The following is a 12,017-nucleotide window of genomic DNA, read 5'->3' as shown; positions in this document are numbered from 1 at the left end:
AAAAATATTTGTTTTATATAAAATCCACGTTTGTTGAAAAATATTTGTTTTATATAAAATCCACGTTTGTTGAAAAATATTTGTTTTATATAAAATCCACGTTTGTTGAAAAATATTTGTTTTATATAAAATCCACGTTTGTTGAAAAATATTTGTTTTATATAAAATCCACGTTTGTTGAAAAATATTTGTTTTATATAAAATCCACGTTTGTTGAAAAATATTTGTTTTATATAAAATCCACGTTTGTTGAAAAATATTTGTTTTATATAAAATCCACGTTTGTTGAAAAATATTTGTTTTATATAAAATCCACGTTTGTTGAAAAATATTTGTTTTATATAAAATCCACGTTTGTTGAAAAATACTTGTTTTATATAAAATCCACGTTTGTTGAAAAATATTTGTTTTATATAAAATACACGTTTGTTGAAAAATATTTGTTTTATATAAAATCCACGTTTGTTGAAAAATATTTGTTTTATATAAAATCCACGTTTGTTGAAAAATTCTTGTTTTATATAAAATCCACGTTTGTTGAAAAATATTTGTTTTATATAAAATCCACGTTTGTTGAAAAATATTTGTTTTATATAAAATCCACGTTTGTTGAAAAATATTTGTTTTATATAAAATCCACGTTTGTTGAAAAATATTTGTTTTATATAAAATCCACGTTTGTTGAAAAATATTTGTTTTATATAAAATCCACGTTTGTTGAAAAATATTTTTTATATAAAATCCACGTTTGTTGAAAAATATTTGTTTTATATAAAATCCACGTTTGTTGAAAAATATTTGTTTTATATAAAATCCACGTTTGTTGAAAAATATTTGTTTTATATAAAATCCACGTTTGTTGAAAAATATTTGTTTTATATAAAATCCACGTTTGTTGAAAAATATTTGTTTTATATAAAATCCACGTTTGTTGAAAAATATTTGTTTTATATAAAATCCACGTTTGTTGAAAAATATTTGTTTTATATAAAATCCACGTTTGTTGAAAAATATTTTTTATATAAAATCCACGTTTGTTGAAAAATATTTTTTATATAAAATCCACGTTTGTTGAAAAATGTTTTTTATATAAAATCCAAGTTTGTTGAAAAATGTTTTTATATAAAATCCACGTTTGTTGAAAAATATTTGTTTTATATAAAATCCACGTTTGTTGAAAAATATTTGTTTTATATAAAATCCACGTTTGTTGAAAAATATTTGTTTTATATAAAATCCACGTTTGTTGAAAAATATTTGTTTTATATAAAATCCACGTTTGTTGAAAAATATTTGTTTTATATAAAATCCACGTTTGTTGAAAAATATTTGTTTTATATAAAATCCACGTTTGTTGAAAAATATTTGTTTTATATAAAATCCACGTTTGTTGAAAAATATTTGTTTTATATAAAATCCACGTTTGTTGAAAAATACTTGTTTTATATAAAATCCACGTTTGTTGAAAAATATTTGTTTTATATAAAATCCACGTTTGTTGAAAAATATTTGTTTTATATAAAATCCACGTTTGTTGAAAAATATTTGTTTTATATAAAATCCACGTTTGTTGAAAAATATTTGTTTTATATATAATCCACGTTTGTTGAAAAATATTTGTTTTATATAAAATCCACGTTTGTTGAAAAATATTTTTTATATAAAATCCACGTTTGTTGAAAGATATTTGTTTTATATAAAATCCACGTTTGTTGAAAAATATTTGTTTTATATAAAATCCAGCTTTTGTTGAAAAATATTTGTTTTATATAAAATCCACGTTTGTTGAAAAATATTTGTTTTATATAAAATCCACGTTTGTTGAAAAATATTTGTTTTATATAAAATCCACGTTTGTTGAAAAATATTTGTTTTATATAAAATCCACGTTTGTTGAAAGATATTTGTTTTATATAAAATCCACGTTTGTTGAAAAATATTTGTTTTATATAAAATCCACGTTTGTTGAAAAATATTTGTTTTATATAAAATCCACGTTTGTTGAAAAATACTTGTTTTATAAAAAATCCACGTTTGTTGAAAAATATTTGTTTTATATAAAATCCACGTTTGTTGAAAAATATTTGTTTTATATAAAATCCACGTTTGTTGAAAAATATTTGTTTTATATAAAATCCACGTTTGTTGAAAAATATTCGTTTTATATATAATCCACGTTTGTTGAAAAATATTTGTTTTATATAAAATCCACGTTTGTTGAAAAATATTTTTTATATAAAATCCACGTTTGTTGAAAGATATTTGTTTTATATAAAATCCACGTTTGTTGAAAAATATTTGTTTTATATAAAATCCAGCTTTTGTTGAAAAATATTTGTTTTATATAAAATCCACGTTTGTTGAAAAATATTTGTTTTATATAAAATCCACGTTTGTTGAAAAATATTTGTTTTATATAAAATCCACGTTTGTTGAAAAATATTTGTTTTATATAAAATCCACGTTTGTTGAAAAATATTTGTTTTATATAAAATCCACGTTTGTTGAAAAATATTTGTTTTATATAAAATCCACGTTTGTTGAAAAATATTTGTTTTATATAAAATCCACGTTTGTTGAAAAATATTTGTTTTATAAAAAAACCCACGTTTGTTGAAAAATATTTGTTTTATATAAAATCCACGTTTGTTGAAAAATATTTGTTTTATATAAAATCCACGTTTGTTGAAAAATATTTGTTTTATATAAAATCCACGTTTGTTGAAAAATATTTGTTTTATATAAAATCCACGTTTGTTGAAAAATATTTGTTTTATATAAAATCCACGTTTGTTGAAAAATATTTGTTTTATATAAAATCCACGTTTGTTGAAAAATATTTGTTTTATATAAAATCCACGTTTGTTGAAAAATATTTGTTTTATATAAAATCCACGTTTGTTGAAAAATATTTGTTTTATATAAAATCCACGTTTGTTGAAAAATATTTGTTTTATATAAAATCCACGTTTGTTGAAAAATATTTGTTTTATATAAAATCCACGTTTGTTGAAAAATATTTGTTTTATATAAAATCCACGTTTGTTGAAAAATATTTGTTTTATATAAAATCCACGTTTGTTGAAAAATACTTGTTTTATATAAAATCCACGTTTGTTGAAAAATATTTGTTTTATATAAAATCCACGTTTGTTGAAAAATATTTGTTTTATATAAAATCCACGTTTGTTGAAAAATATTTGTTTTATATAAAATCCACGTTTGTTGAAAAATATTTGTTTTATATATAATCCACGTTTGTTGAAAAATATTTGTTTTATATAAAATCCACGTTTGTTGAAAAATATTTTTTATATAAAATCCACGTTTGTTGAAAGATATTTGTTTTATATAAAATCCACGTTTGTTGAAAAATATTTGTTTTATATAAAATCCAGCTTTTGTTGAAAAATATTTGTTTTATATAAAATCCACGTTTGTTGAAAAATATTTGTTTTATATAAAATCCACGTTTGTTGAAAAATATTTGTTTTATATAAAATCCACGTTTGTTGAAAAATATTTGTTTTATATAAAATCCACGTTTGTTGAAAGATATTTGTTTTATATAAAATCCACGTTTGTTGAAAAATATTTGTTTTATATAAAATCCACGTTTGTTGAAAAATATTTGTTTTATATAAAATCCACGTTTGTTGAAAAATATTTGTTTTATAAAAAATCCACGTTTGTTGAAAAATATTTGTTTTATATAAAATCCACGTTTGTTGAAAAATATTTGTTTTATATAAAATCCACGTTTGTTGAAAAATATTTGTTTTATATAAAATCCACGTTTGTTGAAAAATATTTGTTTTATATATAATCCACGTTTGTTGAAAAATATTTGTTTTATATAAAATCCACGTTTGTTGAAAAATATTTTTTATATAAAATCCACGTTTGTTGAAAGATATTTGTTTTATATAAAATCCACGTTTGTTGAAAAATATTTGTTTTATATAAAATCCAGCTTTTGTTGAAAAATATTTGTTTTATATAAAATCCACGTTTGTTGAAAAATATTTGTTTTATATAAAATCCACGTTTGTTGAAAAATATTTGTTTTATATAAAATCCACGTTTGTTGAAAAATATTTGTTTTATATAAAATCCACGTTTGTTGAAAAATATTTGTTTTATATAAAATCCACGTTTGTTGAAAAATATTTGTTTTATATAAAATCCACGTTTGTTGAAAAATATTTGTTTTATATAAAATCCACGTTTGTTGAAAAATATTTGTTTTATAAAAAAACCCACGTTTGTTGAAAAATATTTGTTTTATATAAAATCCACGTTTGTTGAAAAATATTTGTTTTATATAAAATCCACGTTTGTTGAAAAATATTTGTTTTATATAAAATCCACGTTTGTTGAAAGATATTTGTTTTATATAAAATCCACGTTTGTTGAAAAATATTTGTTTTATATAAAATCCACGTTTGTTGAAAAATATTTTTTATATAAAATCCACGTTTGTTGAAAAATATTTTTTATATAAAATCCACGTTTGTTGAAAAATATTTTTTATATAAAATCCAAGTTTGTTGAAAAATGTTTTTATATAAAATCCACGTTTGTTGAAAAATATTTGTTTTATATAAAATCCACGTTTGTTGAAAAATATTTTTTATATAAAATCCACGTTTGTTGAAAAATATTTTTTATATAAAATCCAAGTTTGTTGAAAAATGTTTTTATATAAAATCCACGTTTGTTGAAAAATATTTGTTTTATATAAAATCCACGTTTGTTGAAAAATATTTGTTTTATATAAAATCCACGTTTGTTGAAAAATATTTGTTTTATATAAAATCCACGTTTGTTGAAAAATATTTTTTATATAAAATCCACGTTTGTTGAAAAATATTTTTTATATAAAATCCACGTTTGTTGAAAAATATTTTTTATATAAAATCCACGTTTGTTGAAAAATATTTTTATATAAAATCCACGTTTGTTGAAAAATATTTTTATATAAAAACCACGTTTGTTGAAAAATATTTTTTATATAAAATCCACGTTTGTTGAAAAATATTTTTTATATAAAATCCACGTTTGTTGAAAAATATTTTTTATATAAAATCCACGTTTGTTGAAAAATATTTTTTATATAAAATCCAAGTTTGTTGAAAAATGTTTTTATATAAAATCCACGTTTGTTGAAAAATATTTGTTTTATATAAAATCCACGTTTGTTGAAAAATATTTTTTATATAAAATCCACGTTTGTTGAAAAATATTTTTTATATAAAATCCAAGTTTGTTGAAAAATGTTTTTATATAAAATCCACGTTTGTTGAAAAATATTTGTTTTATATAAAATCCACGTTTGTTGAAAAATATTTGTTTTATATAAAATCCACGTTTGTTGAAAAATGTTTTTATATAAAATCCACGTTTGTTGAAAAATATTTGTTTTATATAAAATCCACGTTTGTTGAAAAATATTTGTTTTATATAAAATCCACGTTTGTTGAAAAATATTTGTTTTATATAAAATCCACGTTTGTTGAAAAATATTTGTTTTATATAAAATCCACGTTTGTTGAAAAATATTTGTTTTATATAAAATCCACGTTTGTTGAAAAATATTTGTTTTATATAAAATCCACGTTTGTTGAAAAATATTTGTTTTATATAAAATCCACGTTTGTTGAAAAATATTTGTTTTATATAAAATCCACGTTTGTTGAAAAATATTTGTTTTATAAAAAAACCCACGTTTGTTGAAAAATATTTGTTTTATATAAAATCCACGTTTGTTGAAAAATATTTGTTTTATATAAAATCCACGTTTGTTGAAAAATATTTGTTTTATATAAAATCCACGTTTGTTGAAAAATATTTGTTTTATAAAAAAACCCACGTTTGTTGAAAAATATTTGTTTTATATAAAATCCACGTTTGTTGAAAAATATTTGTTTTATATAAAATCCACGTTTGTTGAAAAATATTTGTTTTATATAAAATCCACGTTTGTTGAAAGATATTTGTTTTATATAAAATCCACGTTTGTTGAAAAATATTTGTTTTATATAAAATCCACGTTTGTTGAAAAATATTTTTTATATAAAATCCACGTTTGTTGAAAAATATTTTTTATATAAAATCCACGTTTGTTGAAAAATATTTTTTATATAAAATCCAAGTTTGTTGAAAAATGTTTTTATATAAAATCCACGTTTGTTGAAAAATATTTGTTTTATATAAAATCCACGTTTGTTGAAAAATATTTTTTATATAAAATCCACGTTTGTTGAAAAATATTTTTTATATAAAATCCAAGTTTGTTGAAAAATGTTTTTATATAAAATCCACGTTTGTTGAAAAATATTTGTTTTATATAAAATCCACGTTTGTTGAAAAATATTTGTTTTATATAAAATCCACGTTTGTTGAAAAATATTTGTTTTATATAAAATCCACGTTTGTTGAAAAATATTTTTTATATAAAATCCACGTTTGTTGAAAAATATTTTTTATATAAAATCCACGTTTGTTGAAAAATATTTTTTATATAAAATCCACGTTTGTTGAAAAATATTTTTTATATAAAATCCACGTTTGTTGAAAAATATTTTTATATAAAATCCACGTTTGTTGAAAAATATTTTTATATAAAAACCACGTTTGTTGAAAAATATTTTTTATATAAAATCCACGTTTGTTGAAAAATATTTTTTATATAAAATCCACGTTTGTTGAAAAATATTTTTTATATAAAATCCACGTTTGTTGAAAAATATTTTTTATATAAAATCCAAGTTTGTTGAAAAATGTTTTTATATAAAATCCACGTTTGTTGAAAAATATTTGTTTTATATAAAATCCACGTTTGTTGAAAAATATTTTTTATATAAAATCCACGTTTGTTGAAAAATATTTTTTATATAAAATCCAAGTTTGTTGAAAAATGTTTTTATATAAAATCCACGTTTGTTGAAAAATATTTGTTTTATATAAAATCCACGTTTGTTGAAAAATATTTGTTTTATATAAAATCCACGTTTGTTGAAAAATGTTTTTATATAAAATCCACGTTTGTTGAAAAATATTTGTTTTATATAAAATCCACGTTTGTTGAAAAATATTTGTTTTATATAAAATCCACGTTTGTTGAAAAATATTTGTTTTATATAAAATCCACGTTTGTTGAAAAATATTTGTTTTATATAAAATCCACGTTTGTTGAAAAATATTTGTTTTATATAAAATCCACGTTTGTTGAAAAATATTTGTTTTATATAAAATCCACGTTTGTTGAAAAATATTTGTTTTATATAAAATCCACGTTTGTTGAAAAATATTTGTTTTATATAAAATCCACGTTTGTTGAAAAATATTTGTTTTATATAAAATCCACGTTTGTTGAAAAATATTTGTTTTATATAAAATCCACGTTTGTTGAAAAATATTTGTTTTATATAAAATCCACGTTTGTTGAAAAATGTTTTTTTATAAATTCCACGTTTCTTGAAAAATATTTGTTTTATATAAAATCCACGTTTGTTGAAAAATATTTTTTATATAAAATCCAAGTTTGTTGAAAAATGTTTTTATATAAAATCCACGTTTGTTGAAAAATATTTGTTTTATATAAAATCCACGTTTGTTGAAAAATATTTGTTTTATATAAAATCCACGTTTGTTGAAAAATATTTGTTTTATATAAAATCCACGTTTGTTGAAAAATATTTGTTTTATATAAAATCCACGTTTGTTGAAAAATATTTGTTTTATATAAAATCCACGTTTGTTGAAAAATATTTTTTATATAAAATCCACGTTTGTTGAAAAATATTTTTTATATAAAATCCACGTTTGTTGAAAAATATTTTTTATATAAAATCCAAGTTTGTTGAAAAATGTTTTTATATAAAATCCACGTTTGTTGAAAAATATTTTTTATATAAAATCCACGTTTGTTGAAAAATATTTTTTATATAAAATCCACGTTTGTTGAAAAATATTTTTTATATAAAATCCACGTTTGTTGAAAAATATTTTTATATAAAATCCACGTTTGTTGAAAAATATTTTTTATATAAAATCCACGTTTGTTGAAAAATATTTTTATATAAAATCCACGTTTGTTGAAAAATATTTTTATATAAAATCCACGTTTGTTGAAAAATATTTTTTATATAAAATCCACGTTTGTTGAAAAATATTTTTTATATAAAAACCACGTTTGTTGAAAAATATTTTTTATATAAAATCCACGTTTGTTGAAAAATATTTTTTTATATAAAACCCACGTTTGTTGAAAAATATTTTTTATATAAAATCCACGTTTGTTGAAAAATATTTTTTATATAAAATCCAAGTTTGTTGAAAAATGTTTTTATATAAAATCCACGTTTGTTGAAAAATATTTGTTTTATATAAAATACACGTTTTTTGAAAATTCTTTTTTTTTTATGTAAAATCCATGTTTGTTGAAAATTCTTTTTTTTTATATAAAATCCATGTTTGTTGAAAAATATTTTTATATAAAATCCATGTTTATTTAAACATATTTTTATATAAAATCCATGTTTGTTGAAAAATATTTTTTTATATAAATTCCACGTTTATTGAAAAATATTTTTTTATATAAATTCCAAGTTTATTGAAAAATATTTTTTTTTTATAAAATCAACGTTTGTTGAAAAATATTTTTTTTATAAAATTCCACGTTTGTTGAAAAAATAATTTTATAGAAAATCCACGTTTGTTAAAAAATATTTTTATATAAAATCAATGTTTGTTGAAAAATATTTTTATACAAAATAAATGTTTGTTGAAAAATATATTTTTTTATTAAATCCAGATTTATGGAAAAATACTTTTTATAAATTCCATGTTTGTTGGAAAATATCCTAAATCAACGGCACGGAAAAAAACACGTATAATATGAAAGGAGAATAATTGTTTATATTTGAGATAATATACTCTCTTTGTATTAAACATGAATTCTTAAAAGAGCGAACAATGAGAAACCTTATCTCTGTTGATAGCTACCACAGATTGTCATATTAAAAACTGTTCTATACGAAAATAATTAGAACATAAATTGAATAATTGTGCTCAAAATCAGTTGAGCTAATGCAACGCTGGCATTAAGTTTTGTTGAAGAGCGGGAAAATGTTACGATACGTTGCGGTAATTACCATATTAATTACCTATGGTTCTTGGAGGGAAATAAATGCTTCTAATTCAGAGGTTAAACCCCATTTACTGAATGAAATTGAAATGTCGTTGGATCAAGTGGCGGATCCATGTGAAGATTTCTATACCTATAGCTGTAATAATTGGGCTGAACATCATCGAAATGTTAATTATGGTGAGAGTACCGGTCTGGTGGATAACACAATGAATATTAAATTAATAAATCATTTGGAATCAAGCAGAGCGCAAGAAAAGCAGCAAAACCCCAGAATAAGACAGGATTTTGTCGAGAAGGCCTTTATTTATTATGAATCCTGTATAAATGAAAAATCAATAAACATCTCAAAATATCTTGATGGAATAAAACCTGGAAATCATCTGGAATGGCCTATTTTACAAGAAGCTCAAGCCTTGCATAGAGGAGATGTGGATTATGTACAGCTTCCATGGCCCAAGCATGAATTTGATTTATTCGCCCTATTGGGTATATTACAAAGCTATGGCTTTAATAATGTCCTGATAAAGCAGACAATGGCACGTACCCAAAATGATTCTTTGCAAATTCTATTGGAAATACCTCAAATGGAAGAGGATGGGGATTTAAATGATGAAGAGCCTGCTTCTTTATATTTTCTAGATGCTTTGGGTATACCCAATGCCAAAGCCCATGACTATGTAAAAAGAATTAAGCGGACTAGGAGACACTGGCAAAAGGTCTACAGAAATTTTTCAGAAACGGAATGGGAAGAAGATCAATCCAAAAAAATGAGTTTTGAAGAATTAAAACAAATGTTTCCTAAACTGGCTACATTTTTGCAAAATATCCTTCCCAGCCAACAGATAAGACCTGATGATCTTGTGGTTATTTCTAATGTGGATTATTTTCAACATCTAATGAAAACTCGGTCTTCCAAAGTTAACCAAAATATTTGCAATTATTTAATGGTGAAATTTCTGATTTATCTCTTCAAGGATAAGAGTCACGATTTTACAAAAATGGAGTGTATGAAAGATTTGAGAAATAAAATGGATTTGGCCGTCAATTATATTTATCATCAACACATTATCGTTAATGAGACTCAGCAGTATTATGAGGATATGGCTTATATGGTTCATAAAATATACAAGCACTATATGGCGATCTTGGAAGAGAATCATCTAAAACTCAGTTCCCAACAATTGGATTTATTAACACATAAACTCAACAGCTTACGCATTAATTTGGGCAACTTGCCCCAGCGCATTATCAATCCACAATATTTCTATCTAAAGGAACCCCCTCTAAATCCCCAAGAAATTGAAATTTTCTTTGCCAATGTTCCCCAGATGGATCCCTCAAATTACTATCACAATCATTTGGAACTACTCAAGCATCGTTTTTGGAAATCCTCGCTCTTTGAGCAAAACTATAGCCATTACATATCCATTGATAATGCGATAGGTAGCAGCTCCACTCCCATATATTATGCACAACAAAATATGATAATTATTTTTCAAGGATTTCTGCAAGATCCAATCTATAACCTCAAAATGGATCAGCTTAGTAAATGGTCATTACTTGGTTTTATATTGGCTCATGAATTTACCCATGCCATTGATAAATTAGGTATGCAGTTTGGTCCAGATGGTAGTCAACGTGACTCTGATTTGGGTATACAAGAGCACGAAAATTTCACCCAAGCCTTAGAATGTTTGCAACAACAATTACCCACAGATTCCATAGATGAACGTTTAGCTGATTTGATGGGTGCCCGGGTGGTCTTCAATGCCTATATTAAGGAAGAAAACTGGCAGACGGGTTCTCGCCATAGCCAAATACCTTGGAAAAAGTTATTCTTTCTAAATATTTCACAATTTTTTTGCGGTCGAGAAGGTGTTAAATTTCGCGATCATGATTCTGATGCGGAACGTTTACATCAAATTGTTGCAAATGATCACGTTTTTGCAGAGGCTTTCAATTGTCCAAGGGGTTCGAAAATGAATCCTGGCAAAAAGTGTAGGGTATTTTAGTTAGTTAATGTATTTTGTGTATTAACAAATAAGAATAATAAAATTTTAATCATCGTGTGTTTTAATTTTTAATGCTACAATTAAAATATTATTAATTTATTGGAAATAAAATTTAATCAAACAAAATAAAACAACAATCTTTTTAATGACCTTCAGTCAAACTATCGCCAAACAAAAGTAATATTATTAATAAATTTTTATTTTTATTAATCTTTGATTTTTAAAAATATGGTTTTTATTAATCGTGGATTTAAAAGAAAATATAATTTTAGCAATTGTGATTTTTTTTAAATATTTTTTTTTAATTATTTACTAATTGTGGATTTTTTAAAAATATTTTTCTATAAACGTGGATTTTTTAAAAAATGTTTTTTATAATCGTGGATTCTTTAAATAATACTTATTTTAATAATGGTGTCTTTTTTAAAAATAATTTTTTAATAATGGTGGATTTTTTTAAAAAATATTTTTCATTAATCGTGGATTTTTTATAAAAAATTTATTTAATATTTTTATTAATCGTGGATTTTTATATTTTTGTTAATCGTTGAACTAAAAAAAAATTATTAATCGTGGATTTAAAAAAAAATATTTTTATTAATCATGGATTTTTTAAAAAATATTTTTAATTAATCTTGGATTTTTAAAAAATATTTTGTATTAATCGTGAAATTTTTAAAAAATATTTTTTTATTAAACTTGGAATTTTTAAAACATATTTTTTGAGTAATCGTTGAATTTTTAAAACCTATTTTTTTGATTAATTGTGGAGTTTTAAAAAAATGTATGAATGGTGGATATTTAAAAAGATGTTTTTCATTAATCTAGGATTTTTTAAAAAATAATTTTTA

General features: G+C 21.8%; 2 protein-coding genes across 2 annotated transcripts in view; one reads left to right on the top strand and one right to left on the bottom strand.

The window, feature by feature from the left end:
• The window catches only part of DIP-epsilon (Dpr-interacting protein epsilon), a 791,100-nt gene that overhangs the window by 52,127 nt on the left and 726,956 nt on the right, over window positions 1-12,017 (bottom strand). The gene's annotated exons all lie outside the window — the stretch shown is intronic.
• Window positions 9,118-11,200, top strand: LOC141393837 (membrane metallo-endopeptidase-like 1). The gene has a single exon (XM_073967385.1). The coding sequence runs from the start codon at window positions 9,133-9,135 to the stop codon at window positions 11,164-11,166; it is 2,034 nt and encodes a 677-aa protein (XP_073823486.1). The 5' UTR covers window positions 9,118-9,132; the 3' UTR covers window positions 11,167-11,200.

The sequence above is a fragment of the Musca autumnalis genome, unplaced genomic scaffold, assembly GCF_047663935.1.
Source record: "Musca autumnalis isolate F117 unplaced genomic scaffold, ASM4766393v1 scaffold_2, whole genome shotgun sequence".
In the NCBI taxonomy this organism is placed as follows: Eukaryota; Metazoa; Arthropoda; class Insecta; order Diptera; family Muscidae; genus Musca; species Musca autumnalis.
Note: the sequence above shows the minus strand (reverse complement) of the source record. Positions and strands in the feature narration are given on the sequence as shown.